This window comes from Syngnathus typhle, linkage group LG15 (genome assembly GCF_033458585.1).
Source record: "Syngnathus typhle isolate RoL2023-S1 ecotype Sweden linkage group LG15, RoL_Styp_1.0, whole genome shotgun sequence".
Taxonomy (NCBI): domain Eukaryota; kingdom Metazoa; phylum Chordata; class Actinopteri; order Syngnathiformes; family Syngnathidae; genus Syngnathus; species Syngnathus typhle.
Window position 1 is genome coordinate 4,705,493 of NC_083752.1, and position 22,014 is coordinate 4,727,506.

At 37.3% G+C, this 22,014-nt stretch overlaps 3 protein-coding genes across 4 annotated transcripts; all 3 read left to right on the top strand.

Moving 5' to 3' along the window:
• Nucleotides 1-1,806: 1,806 nt before the first annotated feature.
• Nucleotides 1,807-11,179, top strand: LOC133168518 (uncharacterized). The gene is given in 30 exon segments (XM_061300129.1): nt 1,807-1,966; nt 2,042-2,289; nt 2,580-2,728; nt 2,945-3,073; nt 3,162-3,323; nt 3,398-3,533; nt 3,602-3,735; nt 3,827-3,986; nt 4,463-4,566; nt 4,649-4,744; nt 5,675-5,926; nt 5,929-5,974; nt 6,045-6,193; nt 6,501-6,629; nt 6,701-6,862; nt 6,931-7,054; nt 7,121-7,254; nt 7,325-7,484; nt 7,558-7,658; nt 7,724-7,822; nt 8,523-8,737; nt 8,878-9,131; nt 9,201-9,349; nt 9,410-9,535; nt 9,594-9,755; nt 9,874-10,042; nt 10,127-10,257; nt 10,371-10,533; nt 10,622-10,725; nt 10,796-11,179. Coding segments are annotated over 30 exon segments (4,350 nt in total). The 5' UTR covers nt 1,807-1,867; the 3' UTR covers nt 10,900-11,179.
• Nucleotides 11,180-11,293: 114 nt separating this feature from the next.
• acat1 (acetyl-CoA acetyltransferase 1) lies at nt 11,294-14,247 on the top strand. The gene is made up of 12 exons (XM_061298693.1): nt 11,294-11,429; nt 11,691-11,738; nt 11,815-11,932; nt 11,995-12,090; nt 12,358-12,458; nt 12,534-12,677; nt 12,764-12,914; nt 12,995-13,090; nt 13,158-13,271; nt 13,465-13,529; nt 13,609-13,766; nt 13,838-14,247. The coding sequence occupies exons 1-12, from the start codon at nt 11,379-11,381 to the stop codon at nt 13,956-13,958; spliced, it is 1,263 nt and encodes a 420-aa protein (XP_061154677.1). The 5' UTR covers nt 11,294-11,378; the 3' UTR covers nt 13,959-14,247.
• A 1,256-nt stretch (nt 14,248-15,503) lies between these two features.
• tmprss2 (transmembrane serine protease 2) lies at nt 15,504-20,718 on the top strand. 2 transcript variants are annotated; one of them, XM_061298674.1, is made up of 14 exons: nt 15,505-15,613; nt 15,836-15,883; nt 16,031-16,217; nt 16,909-17,001; nt 17,177-17,290; nt 17,359-17,488; nt 17,582-17,692; nt 18,232-18,272; nt 18,558-18,729; nt 18,912-19,090; nt 19,166-19,261; nt 19,634-19,776; nt 19,851-20,003; nt 20,554-20,718. In XM_061298674.1, the coding sequence occupies exons 2-14, from the start codon at nt 15,869-15,871 to the stop codon at nt 20,560-20,562; spliced, it is 1,443 nt and encodes a 480-aa protein (XP_061154658.1). In that variant the 5' UTR covers nt 15,505-15,613; nt 15,836-15,868; the 3' UTR covers nt 20,563-20,718. The 2 variants fall into 2 exon arrangements, with proteins under 2 accessions (XP_061154659.1, XP_061154658.1); XM_061298675.1 differs by lacking the exon at nt 20,554-20,718 and having other exon boundaries at nt 15,504-15,613; nt 19,851-20,012.
• Nucleotides 20,719-22,014: the final 1,296 nt, after the last annotated feature.

Genomic DNA, 22,014 nt, shown 5'->3' on the forward strand with positions numbered 1-22,014 from the left:
TTAAAGTCGGAATTCTGAGAAAAAAGTCACAACCTGTCACCCCCTTTTTTTTCTTCTGCATTCTCTTCGTATTTATTTTCTTATTAGCTGGAGAATTTTTTTGTTCCTTTTTTGTTTGGTTTATTTAATTGTTATCATTTATTTGTTACTTTCAATCATTTGTGATCATTTCAGCCGAATTCTGAATTTATTATGACTGATGACTTATTGACTCATATGCTGTTTTTTGCAAAGCCTGATTTTGATTGTGCCCATTTATGGCTTGTTTATTCATTATAAATAATGTAATTGTTGAATCAGACTAGTTCCCTTTTGGAATTGACGAAACTAGAATTGCTGCATTTCCTGTGTGCCTGAATTGTTGGTTTGTGGTCATCTTGCGTAGATTCTTAGCTGATTCATCTTGATGAACTGGTTTTATTTCCAATTAAAGCTCATATTAATTTCAATCAACCATTATAAAATACAGAACCAAAACAAATTTTTCTGTACTCATCGTGCACAATATTTACATGCAATAAGGACGATGACGTGATCAGCATTACTTAGTTGCTGCTGTCATCCATCAGCATTTACATCATCTTCCTCGTCCGGTCTTTCATATTGTGAATTGCATAGAAATGCGTTTTAGCCAATGTCTATTTCACACACGTCACGAATGCATCATTGTTTTTTTCCCACAGTTTTCTGAGATAGTGACAATTTCAAATATATGCATGCAAGTTATTTAACTAGTTGCAAGTTAATTTAAAATTTGTGAGTAGAGATGCTGTAAATTCACTCTCAGCTAGTTTTTTAACTCCAAGTTATGTTTTGAAGATTTAACAAGATTCAGCAGTGGTGTTATGGTGATATGAAAATGTGGCTCCCTTTAATTCATTTCCAGTAAATCTACTTACGCAATACTGGAATTTGTATAGAATCAGATCTTAAGGTGAACAAAAGGCATAAAAAGAAATGTCCCAGAGCATGAGCCTGCATGTTTGTCATAATGATGAGGTCATATTTGGCAATGACTGAAGTGTATCATTGCAAACTATAATGTGGAAATGCCAAGGGAGTGGCTAAATGTTTTGTTTGTATGTAGTAAGAATTTTGCAATAATGGTATTTTCTCACGCCAATTTTCAGTTGTTGATGTCTTTTAATCATACAACTGTTTATGCTACAACTTTTAATTCAAGGAATAACATCCTTTTATTATTCACTGGAAAATATTTGATTGCTTTGATAAATTTGAAGAATATAATGTGAATAGGATACAAAAAGGTTTTTTTCTGCTATAATTTTCATAATGTCATTTAAAAAGTAATTAGTATTTATCAAATGTTAAAAATGTAATGTAACATGCATAAGGAAAAATATATTAATGTAACATGCATAAGGAATATATATATATAATTTCTTATATACATTTATATATACAGCTGTTTTTTTCTGCTATAAGTTTCATAATGTCATTTAAAAAGTAATTAGTATTTATCAAATGTTAAAAATATAATGCAACATGCATAAGGAAAGAAATATTAATGTAACATGCATAAAGAATATATCTATCTATCTTTATATACATTTATATATATACAGCTGTTAAATATTTTTTTAATGTATTCATCTGTATACTTTTTTATTTTGTTTCATTATGTTACAGTCATTAGAATACCACAATGTTTTAATGTTAATTTGCCTCAGTATAATTTGTCACATCGCAATTACAGAGTTGTTATGGAAAACTTTAAAGTTGGTGAGTAATCAAACCGCAACTTCCCCTTCATGCAAATAGGAGAACGGAGGTTTCTCAACGTGGAGACATTGAGACTATATAAGACCTGCATTGAGCACAGAAAGACAGGTGAACTAGAGGAAAAATGAATTCTCTTAACGTGTATATTTTACTAAGCCTAGCAGCTGCAGTTTACTGTGGACCTGTGTTGCATTTGACAGACCAAGATGAAAGCTTTGCAGAGGTATGTTTTTATTTTTATTTCTCCCATTTGAGTTGACATATTATAAAATTATAATATAATTGTCTTCTTTTACAGACCTACCTGAAAAAATTCTATGACCTAAAGGATGAAAGTGGCCCAACAGTCCGACATGGCTTCAGTCAAATCAACAAAAAGCTGAGTGACATGCAGAAATTCTTCGGTTTACAAATCACAGGGACGCTGGATGCCGATACCATGGAAATGATGAAGAAGCCCCGCTGCGGCGTTCCTGACGAAAAGGTTTCCCGTTTCTCTATTTTTGGACCCAACTTCAAGTGGCAGAGAAATAGTTTGACATACAGGTAAATAATATAATATAATATAATATAATATAATATAATATAATATAATATAATATAATATAATATAATATAATATAATATAATATAATATAATATAATATAATATAATATAATATAATATAATATAATATAATAATATAATATAATATAATATAATATAATATAATATAATATAATATAATATAATATAATATAATATAATATAATATAATATAATATAATATAATATAATATAATATAATATAATATAATATAATATAATAAAAAATATTCTTTTTGCCAATCCACAGGATCGAAAACTACACACCCGACATGTCCCAGCCAGAAGTTGATGACTCCATAGAAAGAGCCCTGGATGTTTGGGCCAAAGTTACTCCTCTTAGATTTATGAGAATCTACAGTGGCACAGCGGACATCATGATCTCCTTTGGTCGCCTGTGTAAGTACAGTTTGTGTTGATGACTACCATTATAAGGCCCGTGAATATTTGAGTGACACTTGAGTTTTGAAAGAATCCGAAAACACAAATTACACAGTGTTACATAACCTACTGTATCACTCAACAAAAATAGCTGGAGGCAAGTTGGTGCAGGAATGATCTTAAAGATATTTCCCGTTTTCCCGTCACCTCTGATGTAAATATTGTTATTTTCAGCACACGGTGATTTTTACCCCTTTGATGGCCCCGATGGAACTCTGGCCCACGCTTTTGCTCCATCTCCTGGCATTGGAGGTGATGCTCACTTCGATGAGGATGAGACCTTCACCTTTCGTTCAAATTCTGGTGAGTTCATTTGTACTGTCTATGTTCATTCTAAAAAAATAAAATAACTTGGAATATGCTAAGGGCTGATTTTTTTGCTGTTGTGCAGGATACGTTCTCTTCCTGGTAGCAGCCCATGAGTTTGGTCACGCATTGGGATTAAGTCATTCTAATGACCCTGGTGCCCTCATGTACCCCATATACACCTACACAAACCCTTCCAACTTTCGTCTACCTCAAGATGACATCAACGGCATCCAGTCTCTTTACGGTATGCCTAGCGAGCTACGTCAAGCAGTCGAATATATTTATGAAAATCATCAACATGGCATATTTCATCTCTAGGTCCCAATCCTGATACGGATCCAGATACCGATGAAGACAATCCTGAGCCCCCCGCAACTCCTGATGCTTGTGACTCAAACCTGGTGCTGGACGCTGTGGCCACCCTACGAGGAGAAATGTTGTTTTTCAAAGACAGGTATGACAGGAATTTAAAAAAAAATCATAAAATTACAAATATGTGGTTAATTTTTTGTGTGGTTTCAGGTTCTTTTGGCGAGTGTATCCTCAGAGCAGGACACCTCAACAAATTTTTATCACCAACCTATGGCCCAATGCCCCCGATAGAATCGATGCTGCTTATGAAAGCCAACAGTCAGGGAATATTTTTCTTTTCAAAGGTAAAATATGATTTTTAGATCAGGCTCACTTTGGACTATTTTTTTCTATCATCTCCGCCGTGCATCTACTAAAAGGCTTTTCTTGCTGCAGGTGGTCAAGTTTGGGCTTTCCGGGGTTATGATCTTGTTCGAGGATATCCGAAGGCAATATCAACGTTCGGTCTGCCCTCAAGAGTGACAAAAATCGACGCAGCTCTTTACGACGTGGAGTCAAGAAAGACACTCTTCTTTGTTGGCAGATCTTACTACAGGTTTGTTTTAATGATCCATCAATTACCGTAATTTCCGGACAATAAGGCGCACCTTCAATGAATGGCCCATTTTAAAACGTTGTCCTTATATAGAGCGCACCGAACTATAAGGCGCACCATTAATGCATTAGGTCAGATTTTTAATCCAAATCAAATCATTCTCCATTTTATCTTTTTTATTTCAACTTCAGACACAACAAATTACTTTATAATCACAAAATAATGATCCATAGTCTTTTTGATTCATGATTCATAGTCTTCAGGAGGCGACTTATGATTGAGTTCATGACACAATGCTTCGGGCCAGTTTAAATTTAGGAATATGGTCCATATATAGGGCGCACCGGACTATAAGGCGCACGGTCGGCTTTTGAGAAAATTTGAGGTTTTTAGGTGCGCCTTATTATCCAGAAAATACGGTAGTAGGAAGTGACTGTTTACAAATCAGTCTAATTCTTTTTTTTTTTCCCCAAAAGCTATGATGAAGCCAGTAAGAAAATGGACGATGGATTCCCCAAACGTGTTGACGAGACCTTTTCTGGCTTAACCGGGAGTGTGACAGCAGCTTTTCAGTACAATGGTGAGTGAATAATCAATCAGTGTAGCATAATTTATTTTTTACCTTGATAAAGAAAATAAAATGAGGGATCTGTGTTTTTCAGGTTTTACTTATATCTACAGTGGCCCTCATATGTTTGAGTACAGCCTGAGCACCGGAACGTTTTTCCGTTTGTTGGGAAACGACTACTTCTTGCCCTGCTACTAGATCATCTGTGTGTGAAGAAACAGAGAATCAAAATGAGTGGGCACGAATGTAAATTTATTTAGCTTACTCTAATTGGATCCTAATTTCTTGAACTATTCTTATTTGAATATGCCAATATTATTATTATTTTTCAAGTTGTATCACGTTTGTTCTTTTTATGTTGACTGTGACAAAATAAGAAGAAATAAAATTGCTGAGATTCATTTGTTATCAGCTCATTTTTAGCACTGAAGAATGCATTGCTACAGTTTGTCTATGTTTTTGGAATCGGATAAGTCATTAAAATAAAAACAGCAATGGATTCATTTGCAACAAAATGATTATGCATGCACATTCTGTTGGGTTTTTTGTTTACCCTCCTTGAAAAAAAAAAAATCTATTTTGCCTTATGAGCACACATCCAGAGCCAACTTGGAAGTAATCAGAGAAAAATGTTGCAAGACCTAACATGCCAAAGTTGAATGTTGATGAGAGAGGATTGTGTTTTTATCACAAATTTTATTTTGCAGATACATATAATTTTCCATTTACCTGATATCATCATACTTTTTATTTGTTACGAATCAAAGCTACTCTTGTTGTTGTTCATGACTGAGTCATGATGAGTGTTGCGCAACACGCCCACCCCCCCCAAAACTCGGATCCTATATAACAGCTACCTTCAGTACAGGGGCAAGAAAACACAATCACAGAGGAAACATGAGCTACTTCACCTTTTACATTGTACTAAACCTGGCACTCGCAGTTTTCTGTCTTCCAGTAGCAGAAATTACAGGTCAAGATGAAAGTTTGGCAGAGGTAAATTTAGCTTTTAAATTATCTTTTTATATTTATTTATTTATTTATTTATTTATTTAATTTATTTATTTATTTATTTATTTATTTATTTATTTATTTATTTATTTATTTATTATTTATTTTATTCACATGCAAGCCATTTTTATGTTTCAAAATTTATATTTTGTCTTTTATTTTGCAGGGTTACCTGAATCATTCTTCAATTTAACAGAGGAAAGCGGACCTTCCAGACGTGGGATCAGTCAACTCAGCAAGAGGCTTAGTGAAATGCAAAGATTCTTTGGTTTACAAATCACAGGAACCCTGGATGCTGAAACCTTAGAGATGATGAAGAAGCCTCGCTGTGGCGTGCCAGATAATGACTTGGCCAGTTTCTCCACTTTGGAAATAACCTCAAGTGGCAGACAAAAAGTCTGACATACAGGTAGATGAATGTTTTAATTGAATGACAGCTTACAATGTTGTCCATGGTGTGTATTATTTTCAATCTGCAGGATCGAAAACTACACACCAGACATGTCACGATCAGAAGTCGATGATTCCATTGAAAAAGCCTTGAACGTTTGGGCTAAAGTTACTCCGCTTAAATTCACTAGATTACACAGCGGCACAGCAGACATCATGATTTCATTTGGTCGCCAGTGTAAGTAAAAATCGACACTTCTATCACAATTTTCGGCTTTTTTGTGCCACTATGCTAATGTGTCATATTTTTATGTTATCAAAAATGATTGCTCATCTTAAATACTTTTTTTTTAAAGATACAGTGTGGACAATGTTTTGATTTTTTCAATTATTAATTTCAGCAATGTGCACAAAATTGTGTTCTATGTTTTGCACTTCAAACTTGCTGCATTCTATTAGTTCACCACTAGACGGCGCCTTTGTTATCATACTGAGGATTTTTCTACAGCTGGTATGGGAATAATCCAATCTGATGTTATTTTCAGCTCATGGTGATTATTACCCGTTTGACGGCCGCGACGGAACACTGGCCCACGCCTTCGCCCCATCGTCCGGCATTGGCGGAGATGCTCACTTTGACGAGGATGAGACCTTTACCTTCCGATCAAATTCTGGTGAGGTGTATTTTCGTTGAAGACTCGTAGGGCTTTGGAATTGTCTTCTAATTTTGTGGATTTTGCTACAGGATATGTCCTTTTCATGGTAGCAGCCCATGAGTTTGGTCACTCCCTGGGCTTAACTCATTCTGATGACCCGGGCGCCCTCATGTACCCCACGTACTCATATAGAAATCCCGACACTTTTGTCCTGCCCCGCGATGATGTCAAAGGGATCCAAAGTTTATACGGTGTGTATCAACAGGATCCTTAAATGCAATCCTCCGACAAACCATAATCATTGATATTTTATCTCCAGGCCCGAACACAGATACTTCTCAGCCAGCCCCTCCACCCCCCACAACTCCCGATGCTTGTGACTCAACCATGGTGCTCGATGCCGTGGCATCCTTGCGAGGAGAAATGCTTTTCTTTAAAGATAGGTACGACTGAATAACAGGATAACATCGATTGGCAAACTATAAATATTGCTTATAAATGGCTTTCAGCTTCTTCTGGCGAAGATACGCTCAGAGCAGGTCACCTCAGCAGAGTCGGATCAGAAACTTTTGGCCCAGTGCTCCAGTCAATATCGACGGTGCTTACGAAAACCAACATTCAGACCGAGTTTATATCTTCAAAGGTAGATTTTATTTCGGAGCAGCAGCTTGGAGACATTATTCAGGTACAGCTAATATCTTTTCTGCTTGTAGATCAACAAGTGTGGGCTTTCTCCGGCTACAATCTGGTTCGTGGTTATCCCCAACAACTGACTACATTTGGTCTGCCCAGAACTGTGAGAAAAATCGATGCAGCTTTCTATGATGTGCAATCTAGAAAGACTCTGGTTTTTGTGGACACTTATTACTACAGGTAATTCAGAAATATTTTCTCAACAAAACATTATGAACTTCTAGTCACCCTTTCTACTTTTGATCTTGTTTAGTTTTGATGAGGCCAGAAAGAGTGTGGACAGGGGATTCCCCAAACGGATTGATCAGACCTTTTCTGGTCTTAGCAAAGTGACGGCAGCGTTTCAATACAGAGGTGAGTCAAAGGAATTTTCCTCATGGACGTTTGGATGGATGACTAAGGTTAAACGTGTTTTTCAGGTTTTACCTACATCTACAGTGGACCTTACATGTTTGAGTACAACTTGGCCACGGGACGATTGTTTCGTGTACTGAGAAACAGCTACTTCTTACATTGCAGTAACTTCTAGACCTGTTTGACCCCGAGTTTATCGTAACTTGTCGGAAAAGGTTCCGAATTGAAACCAAGTTGTCCTGTCGTGTTTCTTCTGACATTGTGATGTGTTGGTCCATCGTCTGGCCCACGTTAAAGGTTTGTAGTTCTTTTGCGAAAGCGGTGCTGCAACGTTTCCGACATCTCAAGAAGAAATGAAATATGCGGTAAAATAATAAAGTATTACTATATTGTTTCATTTAACCTTTTTGTTTTGTACTGATTGCATCCATATACTGTATGAATAAAAAAAAAAAATACTTGTATAGGAGTCTTAATTTTCAGGTCACTTGTTGCAAATACTTTTGAGCTACTGAAACATTAAAAGGATGTACAGGAAGTCAAACATGTGTTCCAACATAAACTGAATATGTGTCAGAATTTTATTTACAAAGTAGTAAACAAAAGTACAAAAAAACACTTTAGGAAGCGTGCAGACCGTTAAGCTAGCTACAAAGCTAACACCGACGTTAGCCTGTTTCAAAACACAACTCTCTCCATGATGTTCCCATTACAAGCACAAGCTTGTCAAAGAATTAACCGCATTTAAAAATGTCTTTCCAAAGATACAAACTAAAATATCAAATCCAAAGCTCTTGCAAATGGGCCTGTTCAGACAATCACTGGAATGTTTCACTGCCCAGTCTTGCATCTTCTTCTGCTCTTAACCTGATATCCCAAACACTAGTTCAGGAAATAACCAAGGGCATTACAAGTGTGCAGAGCACAAGAAGATTTTTTGCATGCACTTTATGTGCAGGAGGATAATAATTATGGAAGGCCCATCAGTTGTCAAAGTTGTGTTGATGTTAACGGCAGTAGCTCTCAGCCGAGCTGTGCCGACCCTCCTAACGGGCGAAGAAGATGTCGCTAAAGCTCAGGTAAACCCCGTCAATCAATTTATAAGAGAAAATCAAATGTGATAATATATTGTATTTCTGTAACACACATTATTTGACCTAAAAATGCATTGAGTTCAAATAAAATGTCATTCTTTTGTAATATCGTTTGTTTTGTCTAGGATTACCTTTCTCAATATTTCTCCGAAGTTGGAGTCACCACTGGTAGCGAGACATATCGTGCCGGTCTAGATTCCTTCACAGACACTTTGAAAGCGATGCAAGAGTTTTTCGGCCTGGAGGTGACAGGACAGTTGGACACCAACACCATGGAGGTGATGTCACAACCTCGGTGTGGTTTCACCGACTTGAATATATTCAAGTATGGCCATTTTGATGGGCAACCAAAGTGGAACAAGAACGTGGTCACATGGAGGTTAGATGTTTTTTTTTAGGTAATTTAATCGTCTAGGATTACAATTAAGTGTTTGTCAATTGTTACTAGGATCACTGAATATACACCGGACTTGAGTCAAAGTTTTGTGGATGCCACACTTGCCAAGGCTCTTCAGATCTACAGTGACGTGGTTCCGTTGGATTTCAAGCAGATTCAAACGGGCACTGCAGACATAATGATCAAGTTCAAGGCTCACGGTTAGTGCTAGCCTAACATTTGCATCCCCGATATCAAACATGTACTTCTTTCCAAACCAGATCATGGAGATTTTGCACCTTTTGACGGGGAGGGTGGAGTGTTGGCTCATGCTTTTTCCCCCGGTGGGGGCCGAGGAGGCGACACCCATTTTGATGAAGATGAAACCTGGAGTCTTACATCATCAGGTACGGCAAACAATTAGTCATTCAAAATACCAATCATGTTCATTTCTATTGTTTACAGGGGTCAACCTGTTCTTGGTGGCAGCACATGAGTTTGGACATGCACTCGGATTATCCCACTCTAAGGTTCGATCGGCCCTAATGTACCCCACCTACCAGTTCGTTAACACCGACGGCTACGTGCTCCCAGATGATGACCGACAGGGAGTGCAGGAATTGTACGGTGAGTGTTTGGCGTCATGGCAACCATAAAATATATACTTTTTTCATTTGCATTTGTGTTAAATATATTTCAGACATATGTACGGTGGAATATAAATCAAAAGTTGCCATTTCTCTAGGAGTCAGAGCATCAACTAAACCGACAAGTAACCCGGAACCAAAACCACAACCTGAGCCAGAGCCTGTACCTACGCAAGAACCTGAACAAGAACCTGACAGGTGTAGCCGCGATCTCATGTTTGATGCTGCAACTTCCATACAGGGTCATCTTTATTTCTTCAAGGGCACGTAAGTATTTAACACCTGACACACACAAACACAATTATTCCATCAAGATCAAATCATATGAGAAATATTCAATTTATTTTCAAGCCATTTTTGGAAGAGGAGCACCAACTGGGATGGTGTCACTACGAAAAGAATCGATTCTGTCTTTTCTGGAATCAACACAGTTGATGCCGCTTATGAGTACAAGATACGCAACACAGTTATTTTGATTGAAGGTACATATGAGTTCTATCAAATGACACTGCAGATATAAAATGTAGATACAAATCGAGAAATGAAATATGAAGAAGGAATTACAACATATTAACGCAATGTTTTCATGACAAAGGGAACCGCTACTGGAAAGTCTTAAGAAACAAATGGCTCTTACCTGGCTATCCCAAACCTCTCACCGACTTTGGCTTGCCTGCATTCGTCACCAAAGTAGATGCTGCCGTCCACATTCCCTTTGTGGGAAGAACCCTCTTCTTTGTAAACAACAAATACTATAGGTGAGTAAAATAAATAGATTTGAACATACAGTATGCATATATACACAATCGGAGCATTTATGAAGAAAGTTATATGTCTACTGTATAGCTACAACGAACGGAGAGGCCGAATGGATCGTCGGAACCCGAAATTGATTCGCACAGAGATCCCGGGGATTGGATACAGAGTTGATGCTGCTTTTGAGTACAGAGGTAGGTCATTAATTCTATCTTCAACATTATGCTGTCTGGGTGTATGCAAATAAGACACCCCATTTTGCAGGATACCTGTTCTTTTCGTATGGATCCAGGCAGACACAATACAATTATATCAGAAGAAGAGCCCTTCGCACCCTGATGAGCAGTGACTGGATGGACTGTGACTAAACCGTCAGCCAAGTCTTCCATCATTTAGGGTTAGGGGTTACATTGAATCACAATATTAATCAATGGTTGATACCAATTCTCATCAAGTAGATTATAAGGGATTTAGCTTTCGTAGAAAAATATAATCAGATAGTGGTTATCGGCATGGGCTAAAATAATGCTACATAATGGCAGACCTAGCATTATGTCATCTTTAATTGCTATGGAAATAAATGACAAATAAGAAATGTATGTGTGAAAAACGTTTTATTACACTAAAAATAAAATATCTGTAAATAAATGTGTCTCTGTCATTGATTCTTTATCCACGCAATTCAACATTGTGTGTGTGTGGGGGGGGGGGGGGGGATAACAATAAAGTAAAGCAGCAACGCTTTATGTTACGTCATAGGTCACACCCCTCACTGTGATTGGCTGCGTGCTTTGAATGTTCAGCTGAAGGTGAAGTGTTCCACAAAACGTACTTTATCAAGATCAAAATGTCATCCAGTGGACTTTTAACCATTCGGGCTGGAACATGCAAGCGCCTGGTAAATATGCATGTGTTCAACAGTACACTATGTTAATCGTCATTCGTTACATTACTTCGTGGGAGTGTAAACATTAGCGGCTAAGCTAACTACGAGGCATTTACTTGCAATGATAGCATAAAGCTAATAAAGCGACTTCAACTTGTTCCCACTTCTGGTACCTAACATTAACTGTTGCCAACTCGATTTCAATAAATCAGCAACTAGGTTTTGAACTTTCGTGTTTGGACTATTATGCACCACTGTCCTCCTTTTTTTTAGATCCACAAATACCTCTCAAGAACCTACACCACAGGTCCATCTCTCAATGTAAGTGCAGAACTTGCAAAAAATGTATGTGCGTGGAGTGTCCCACTTATTGCATAATCTATTGTGATGCTTTCAGGAAGTGGTCATTGTCAGCGCAGTCCGCACTCCAATGGGTTCCTTCAAGGGCAGTCTGGCAGCAGTTCCAGCTACAAAACTGGGCTCTGTTGCTATAAAGGGAGCAATAGAGAAAGCAGGTACTTATGGTTGATGCCAAACCCCTTTGGAAAATCCATTAAATGACATTTTATGAATTCAGGAATAAAGCCTGAAGATGTGAATGAGGTCTACATGGGGAATGTACTTCAAGCAGGAGAAGGACAGGCTCCCACCAGACAAGCCTTGCTTGGAGCAGGTGATACATGAAGTATTTGAAAATATGTTCACCATGCAAATATATGATGAAGGCGGAAGATTCCGCCGAAACATGTCAGGTAAATGAACCTAAAACAAATTTGTTTGATATAGAAGAACCAGAGAAGTAATTGAAAAAGAAAAAACAAGATGAACCTAGTACAACTATGCAAATATATGCATTAATGACAGGTTTGAATCGAGTAATGTAGTCTTGCAGCAACTGTGAGTTGATTTTGAAGAGATGTTTAACTTTTTCTACTTTTAGGTTTAACACTTGGCACTCCAGCAACAACAATTAATAAAGTTTGTGCATCGGGGATGAAATCAATCATGATGGCAGCTCAGAGTCTAATGTGTGGACACCAGGTAGTAAAGTGTTAAGAGTTCAATCTAATTTGCAGTTGCTTTTATTCATTGTGTGTGCTTTTAATTTTTGTCAAGGATGTGATGGTGGCCGGAGGTATGGAGAGCATGTCCAATGTGCCTTACGTGATGGCCCGAGAAACACCATCCTACGGTGGGGTTAAAATGGAAGACCTCATTGTGAAGGATGGACTCACTGATGTATATAATAAATTCCACATGGTAAGTCTTAAATACTAGCACAGTGAAATATTAGCTTTTTCCACTCATTTTCTGTCAGCTTTATATTTCATGTGTTCACCAAACAGGGCAATTGTGCAGAGAACACCGCTAAGAAGAGCAACATCACCAGGGAGGAGCAAGACAGCTTCGCCATCGGCTCATACTCCCGCAGCAAAGCAGCATACGAGTCAGGAATTTTGGCGAAGGAGATCGTTCCAGTTAGCATCCCACAGAGAGGTTGGTTGGGAGAAGAGGGTGGATTTTTATTTAATTTTTTATTAATAGTATTGTTATGTAATGGTCTTGTGATTTTTCAGGCAAACCTGATGTGGTCGTGTCTGAGGATGAGGAGTGGAGGCGGGTGGACTTTAGCAAAGTTCCCAAACTTAAGGCAGTGTTTCAGAAAGACAATGGTGAGGATCAATTTGCCTTCCCTTCATTCTTTTTTTGACAAATGCCTCATTTGCTTGCTATTTTTAGGCACAGTGACTGCCGCCAATGCAAGCACGCTGAACGATGGGGCTGCTGCCCTTGTGTTGATGACGGCAGACGCTGCAAAAAGACATAATGTCACTCCACTGGCCAGGATTGTATGTAAGTACGATTTATGATGAAATAAAATTCTGAAAAATAAACACTTAGCCTCATCCAATCATTAAATTGTTGCTGGTTTGGTACTTAAAAACATCTTTGCACGTTTTTACCCCCCCAAGGTGACTTAAAAAAATAAATAAATCACAATATTTCACTGCTTTTTTAATTTTGGTCTTTTATTTCTGCTACCTAGCTTTTGCTGATGCAGCTGTAGCACCAATTGATTTCCCCATTGCTCCTGCGTACGCCGTACCAAAAGTATGTACACTGAATTTAAATTCGGAGTGACCTACTTAAATAGATAATTCCAAAAATCATCTCTTTTTGGGGCTGTTAGGTCCTGGACGCTGCTGGGTTGACCAAAAATGATATCGCTATGTGGGAGATCAACGAGGCCTTCAGTGTGGTCGTTCTGGCCAACATTAAAATGCTGGACATTGATCCTACAAAAGTAAACGTCAACGGGGGAGCCGTGTCACTCGGACACCCCATTGGGTAAGCAGAAGGTGTTATTAAAATTAAAAATGGACATTTTTATAGTTAATGTTCCTATTCTCTCCTGTCAGGATGTCTGGAGCAAGAATTGTTGGTCATATGGTGCACAACCTTAAGTCGGGCCAGTACGGTCTGGCAGGTATCTGCAATGGAGGCGGTGGAGCCTCCTCTATTATTATCCAAAAGTTCTAAAGAAAAAATAAAATGGAAAAGGGACGCTTCAAGCTCCTTTAATACCCTCTGTGAAATGTGTGGTAAGGGCTCAGAGTCCGAATGGTTTGCTAAGCTCCGTTTTATTATGAAGAATGCAATTTTTTTTCTCAAGCTCCAATGCAGGTGGCCTATTTATACAGCAAACAAAGGCTCAAGTTCTCTGACATCATGACTCCGATGTTACACTCCTTTGTCAAACAATTAGGTGATAAAATAAGTTAATATTTAACTCTGAATTGAAATGGCTGAATAAATAGTTTTTATTAAAGTATTGTTGTATTGATCTTTTTGGAACAATGGGTTGAAAAGTTTATGGTACCTTACCAGGTAATGTTGTGCACGGTAGTTTCTGTGTTGGCCACTGGGTGGTGCCATTTAGTCGCCATTTTGTTTCAATGTCATTTCATTACGTGTGGGATGGAAAAACAATATAGAAATGATATCTGTGTTATTTTTCTTATCAGAGAGATCATTTTTGAATGGCAGAAGCCTTTGCAAGACAAGACACCGCATTCACCGAAAGTTATTCTTCTATTATTCTCGACAACATAAAAAAAGTCGCTCTAGAATCTAGATGAATGAGGAATATGTTGGTTTTCCGTATACTCCTATAAATCATTAAAATGTAAGTCTAATCAGTCGCTAAATAAAACTAAAATGTCATCAGGAAGTAAATACCAGATACCTGAATAGTCAGTGAAACGTACAGGAACAGGAACTTTTTCAGTGATGGGAAGTTATTACCCGTGGTTGCAAATTTTTACTAACTAAAAACAAATAACTAAAGAATAAAAAAAAATGTCAAAAGCTGAACTCCTACAAAAAAATGGCTTGTTATTGTGTAACTAAGTTTTTATTCCTTTTGTCAATCATTTCAAAAATAACTTGCCTCCCTAGAACTGCAGGCGTTGTTTGTTTAGTAAAATGCTGGTTGAAAGTGTTGAGGTGATATTAACAACAAGAACATAATGTTCCTTAGGCTCTTACCGAAAGAGTTTCGTCTCTCATTCTTTTCCAGCCAACACAGTCAAACAGCGAGCTAAATATTAACAGAGTCTCAGTCCTTTGACCACAAGTATTTTTATAGTCGTTTCCATTTATTTGGCCTAATTAATAAAAACAAGTGTACAGATAACAATTAAATGTAATGTAAGCATTTCTCTATTTTCTGGGGGGGTTGTGTTTTTGGTTGTTATAGGTCACTGGAAAACTTTTTCAAAAAAATAGTTTTCAGTAATGGATTTAAATGTAAACTTTTTGATTTTGTTTGGAGACCCAATACGTGAATTTAAGAGGATTAATGAGACCACACCTGTTTTTATATATATCAAATGTGCAGATGGATGGATTTTAACTGATAAACTTGAAAGAATCGACTCTATTCATCTCAATGGTATTCTGGATTCTAATCGGAGAATTAAGTCTATCAATAGCCAGGCTCAATAAATGTTTGTTCATGTCATTTTTGAAGTGGCGCATGAATTGAGGGACTAACAACGGGCTGGCTTGTGCACACAGTAAAAAAAGGAAGGTGTGGTCATGGCTGTTTATTGCTTACTCTTTGGTGACTAGGAGACAGAGCACGGGTGAGAGGAAACAGAAATACCCAGTGCTGGAAAAATTAAGATTGCAAGGTAGGTCTATGTGTTCCTTGTGTAACGCAAACCTTCAAAATTTAAAGACAAAGTTGATATCAGATTATTTCCCCTGTGTATTACATATTTTGTGAAATTTAGCATACTAATAGATTGGCCTGTTTTTTTCCCCCCCATTTTTTCCATTTTCTGTTTTTCTACATTGAGTCTACTTTTAAACCCTGCTTGACTTTAAGACTGTTAACTACTGTTTATTTCCAGACCTAGTTAACAAGCCGTGTGACCAGTTTCATCATGAATGTTAATCAGGTATTTAAAAAGCAACTTTTCGTATTGACTTTGATGCAGTTTACTGTACTTTATTTTTATTGAATATAATAGCCAAGCAATTCCAGACTGATTCTTGAAGATACAGTATAACCATTGAGCGTTTTATTTTAATATTTTCTTCCACAGACAAATGGTCCCGCTTATGATAATATGGGCTTTCAGCATGAGAAAGGAAGACCCCCACCATTCGCCCCACAGCAAGGGCTCTATCCTAGTCTACCGACTCCGACCTATGTCGCCTTCGCTCCCAAACCTATTAACACACACCAAAGCACGACACCTGCTACTCCACCAGTTACTACAGAAACCAAAGGTATACTCACTAATTATATTATTTTAATTCAGAAGCCTTTGCTCATTTTCTAACTGCCTTTGTCCTACTTATAATGTCTAACAGTGACAAAGTAAATTTTGACCTATTTTGCACAACATGGAGTGGAATTTTATTTTTATTCATTTTATTCATATACTATATAATATATATTTTATTTATATACTATATATTACTATATATTATACTGCGGAATTTTATCTTTATTTATTTTATTTAATGAACATAAAATATTCATCCTATCTTTTTTTTTAAAACAAATCAATTAAATTGAATTATTAAATTATTTTATTGGGCTTGCTGGAAAACATACATTTTTTTTATGGTTGTTAATTTTTTACCTTACACTTTATATACCTTTGTACCTTACACTACATATAAAATACTAAAGTTGTCTAAATTAACAACTCCAAAAAAATATACAGTATGTAATTTCTATATTTTTAATATAAAGAGAGGCCGATAAAGTGTGCTTGATCAAACTTCCCTATGTATTAGCACAACATTAATACACATTTGTACATTAGTGCAAAGGTTGTAGGGCAATTCCTGGTTCCTTGTGTGGACTTTGTATGTTCTCCCTACTACATTCCAAATACATGCATGATTGACGACTCCAAATTGTCCGTAAGTGCGAATGGTTGTTAACTCAAAGTTTCTTTCGTCCATACAGGAAAAAAAACGTGTCCATGGAAACGAATCCTTGCTGGATCCGTGATTGTTCTTATGATTCTGGCTATTGTGGCCCTCTTATTGTGGTACTTCTGTAAGTCACATTTTTATTATTTAGTCACAGTCTTATAAACCATTTCTAAAATGTGTTCATGTTTGTTGTTGTTGTTTTTTTTTTGCATTTAGTGGATGTGTCATATGTACACATGCTCACGTGTCTTATCAGTTTTATTGTGTATTTATGTCTTTATTTGTGTGTTTATTTGCAGTGTACTTCAAATGTGCATTGGGCAAGTCATGCAAGTATAGTTGGAAGTGTCTTCGTCCCACCCAGTGGTGTGATGGAATCGTAGACTGTCCACATGGAGAAGATGAGATCTGCTGTAAAAAACCTTTCAATCTTTTAAATCTACAGTATGTTTGGCTTAGTGATATTCTCTTTATTTATTAGTTCGCCATCATGGAAGCAACTTCACGTTGGAGAGTTTCTCATCATTCACCAAATCGTGGGTTCCTGTTTGCGGCGATAGATGGGATGACAATTTTGGGAAGGCTGTGTGCGAGCAGATGGGTTATGAGAGGTGAGTTTCTTATGACAAATTTAAAAAAAAGAAATAGAAAGTTGGTTTCTAAATGGTTATGTATGTTTGTATGCTCTTTTGTTTGGCTCACAGGGAGGATTATGCAAGGTACAGCAAAACAAACATATTAACCGCGGGAGAATTCGTACAACTGAGGCGTGACAGCCACCATAAATTGCCAATACAGACCCAGCTGGTTCCCAGGTTGGTAAACTAACTAATAGACAGTCACAATTGAAAAAAAAATCTTGCATAGTGGTAATGGTGCAATAATAAAGGGAGCGCAATGAGTGGATTTTATTATTTCCTTAATTTTATTAAAAGGCGTGTTGGAGCAAGAATGGACAACAAGTATTTATTGAAAAAAACTTTTAAAGAACATATTGGTTATCTAGTAAACACAGCAAAGTAGATTAAGAGAATTTCTTGGATTCTTTTTATTGCGACATGTCACATTTGGTCAACCACATACATAATTGTTGCTGGGCAGAATTCATAGCCTCCTTTATGCAAAACAATAATAATAATAATTTGCTTACGTCAGCCATACTGTACATTTTGTTGCTGTATTTATTATTTATTATTATTTATTTATTAATTACTAAATAACTCCTCTGAATTTAATCGACCATTATTTGTGGTTGAACTGTTTGTTTTTAATGTATACAGTATATACTCAGACATGTACTATATATTATTTGATATGTTGACTAAAATTTAATTTTTATTCTCATTCTTTGCAGCGTTCTTTGCTTAGAGGGATCTGTCAGGCTTCGCTGTGTTGGTGAGATACTGTTTTCATTAATTCTGTATTGCCAAGACATAGCTACTGTCCATCTAAATTGCCAAACCACATCGAAATCAACTGAATCGGTAACACAAATAAATATGAGCAAATGTCAAAGGAATCTAAATCATTTCATAAATCATTTTTAATAATTATAAATAATTCATAAATCTATCAGCATGACCCATGTCGCTAGAAAATAATGTGACGTACTACCCGGGCAGTGCGGTCCAAACTCTATGGGTGCTTGATAATCATAAGTTTTTTTTTTTCTGTTTTCAGATTGTGGAGAAAGTTCTGCATCCCCTAACAGTCGCATTGTAGGTGGTACAGAGGCTAAAGTTGGCGCCTGGCCATGGCAGGTCAGTCTCCAGGTTTTCCGTCAAGGACACGTTTGTGGAGGCTCTATTATCAGCAAGCACTGGATTTTATCTGCTGCGCACTGCTTCCAAGGGTGAGTTATTAACCCCCGTCTTTCCTCTCCTCTCTCTAATTAATAATTCAGTTGTGTTTGGGAAAACGTGTTTGAAAATTTGTGTATAGTGTAATTTGCGTTATTTGACTGTGCAAGTACATTTGGAATAAATAGTAAGTGATTAAAAAAATAAAAAAGATTCTGTTAAATTGAAATTTCAGGTCCAAGTTCTCCAATCCAGTCATCTGGACTGTGCACGCTAGCAAGATAAGCTTGCGTGAGATGGAGCTCTATTTTGGCAATCGAGTTGACAAAATCATCAGTCATGAGAAGTTTGACTCGGATACTAACGACAATGACGTTGCACTTTTGAAGCTGTCAACACCTTTGACATTTTCAAGTAAGTAAAATGATTCTTGTTTGCTTTGTTTCAATTCATTTCAATATATGAGAAAATGTTTGGTTGATCCAACAGAGACAGTAAAGCCAGTTTGCTTACCAAATTTGGGCATGGAATTCTCAGACGGACAACCGGCTTGGATTACAGGTTGGGGAGCTTTGCGATCATCTGGTGAGGAAAAACATGTCTTCACTCCAGATTTCTTTTTTTAGAAAATAGATGAGTTTTTGTAATTTAAATGTCTAATTTTAACTGAATACTTGTGCATCATTTCAAAATGAAATTCCTCACAGGACTCTGATAAAATATTTTCTTGTCTTTATAAGAATTTTTTTTTTTTTTTTACTATTCTACTATTTTAAACATGACGGCCACGGTAGTGTAGTCAGTAAATAACTAATAATTTTATTTTAAAACACATTTGAATAGGTTGAATCAAACTTTTTTTCATTGGGCTTCATTTAATAATTGATTTTTTTTAATCATAGAGAAACATTGTGACAAAAGGCTCTTCATTAAAATTCATGCTTTAATTTTCCTCAGGCCCATCCCCAGACAAACTAAATCAGGCTGAGGTGACAATTTACAGCCGAAAGAAGTGTAACAAACCTACAATATTAGATGGGGCAGTTACAGAGTCGATGATTTGTGCCGGCAAACTCAGCGGAGGCGTCGATTCATGTCAGGTGAGTTTGGCTTACCTGACACACACTCCTGCAAAGACTTGACATGGTACGGCATAACTGGTGTGGGTCTGCAGGGGGACAGCGGAGGACCTTTGGTGGTCAAAGAATCCAACGTGTGGTGGCTGGCAGGTGACACTAGCTGGGGGATTGGCTGTGCTCTGAGGAACAAGCCAGGGGTCTACGGCAATGTATCCTACCTTCTTGACTGGATACATTGGAAGATGGCGGTACGGTGACAACATTTCTGAAATAAGCCTTGAAGGAAATTAGCAACCAGATCTTTTTTCAAACTAAAGATTTAGTTAAAACAGGAGTCAAGTCACTAGGAGCATTCTGATTCATATCGTGTTCGTGCAAAAGGAATTACCGTATTTTCCGCACCATAAGGCGCACCTAAGAACCTCCAATTTTCTCAAAAGCCGACAGTGCGCCTTATAATCCGGTGCGCCTTATATATGGACAAAGTTTTCAAATTGGCCATTTATTAAAGGTATGCCTTATAATCCGGTGCACCTTATATTTGGACAACATTTTAAAATTGGCCATTTATTGAAGGTGCGCTTTATAATCCAGTGCGTCTTATAGTGCGGAAAATACGGTAAGTAGCAATGAAACAGCAACATGTTACATAGTACGCTCACTCAGCACAATGAAAGCCAGTCTAAAAGCAGAATTAATAACAAACAATATACTCATAATTATATTTACTGAATAAGAACAAAATATTGTTGTTATTGAACCACTTCATTAATTTCCACATTTCTTTGTCCTCTACAGACCAATTGATGGTGATACTGGTGAACACGAACACACTCTCAGCCTTTGCTTGGCGTTACTGATTAACACAAAAACGTTGCACTTTGGAATGAAAATATTGATTTATGTTTTTATTTGAACAAATGTATAGGAATAAATACTTTTTTTGCACAAAGGAACAAGTGATTGTGAGTGGCTCAATAATTATGGTCATTTATACATATTGAACGTTTGATCACTTTCTATTTTCTTTCACGATACATGTCAAACTTTGTGCCAATGCATAGATATAGATTTTCAAAACGCCATAAAGAGGAAATATATATTTTTAATTCTTGTGTGAAATGTCTTGTGCTGGTTAAGAGAATCTCTTGTTGTTTCTCATTCCTCGGTAAACCTGAGTGTCTCATCACCGAGCTCGGCACGCTAATTGGCAGATGCTCAATACCGAGAGCCGACATTTATTATTTGTTTGTACTAATTACCGAACCCGTGATCATGCACTGACTCCGTTTCAACCACTGAACAGATGCCACAATTAGCCACTCATTGCAATTGCTGCCTGCTTAGTGTAAGGAGTCTAAGGACCTTCTCCAACTGTGCCAAAGCGTCTTTCATCTATCGCTCGTTTTCTTGTTGCCCCTTAAATGATGCGTGGGAAGCTCTGGCGTGTTGAGAAGCCTACTCAAGATCACAGCCATCCTAAATGAGCTCTCCTGTTAATTCAAAGGGCAGTGTCGATTATCCTGCAGGATTTAAAGCGGCCTTTGGGCAGAGATGGCAATGATGTTGTGTTAATTGCGTGCGTAGGTGCATGCAGTGTGTGTTGTACTGAATTTATATTCCATCTCAAATGTGGAAGTGCAGTGTGTATTGTAAATCCTTCCTGCCTGTGCAACCAACCTTTCCGTGTGTCATTTTGCCCAAAGACGATCATCGTTGCAACATTGTTGAGTAGCCAATGAGAAGAGAGTCCTTGTTACTGGGCAGCTATGTGTTTATCCCCCTCTGTTCTTTCGTGAGGTCGATGTCACGCGTCAAGCCTCATAGAATGTGAAATCAGCATGAGTCTTTACGACACTCGAGGGTACTGCTGTTGTGATGAACATCAGCACTCTCGCTGGTTTTGTAGGTCAACCAGTATTAAGCTACGGGTGCAGGCCAAACCGTAACATGTGTAGTGTCCTTGTAGCTTGGCCTAGCTCGGTGCTTTTGGAAAAAGATTTGAAAGATCTCCTCAAGCGTTTCACATTTAGCTTTTTATTTTTTTATTTTTAAATATGGATTTTAATGCTCCTTGTGTTGAATAAATTGGCTTAGGTCAACTAAATTAAATCACAGGTGTCAACTCAGCTTTGAGTCACAGACAAACATTAAATACTGTGCTTATATTTTTGGTTGTCACTCTTTACCAAGATGTTTTTTTTATCTTAAATTAGTGGAAAAAAATGAATGATAACAATGAATGCTGAAATTATTATT

Excerpts from the sequence above, each read along its gene's own strand:
- tmprss2 (XM_061298675.1), top strand. Across the intron at positions 17,002-17,176 it reads CCTCTTATTGTGGTACTTCT|TGTACTTCAAATGTGCATTG; the intron begins GTAAGTCACATT and ends GTTTATTTGCAG. Across the intron at positions 17,291-17,358 it reads TGGAGAAGATGAGATCTGCT|TTCGCCATCATGGAAGCAAC; the intron begins GTAAAAAACCTT and ends TTTATTTATTAG.
- acat1 (XM_061298693.1), top strand. The coding sequence starts at position 11,379 with ATGTCATCCAGTGGACTTTTAACCATTCGGGCTGGAACATGCAAGCGC. Across the intron at positions 11,933-11,994 it reads GGGAGCAATAGAGAAAGCAG|GAATAAAGCCTGAAGATGTG; the intron begins GTACTTATGGTT and ends TTATGAATTCAG. Across the intron at positions 13,767-13,837 it reads TCACTCGGACACCCCATTGG|GATGTCTGGAGCAAGAATTG; the intron begins GTAAGCAGAAGG and ends CTCTCCTGTCAG.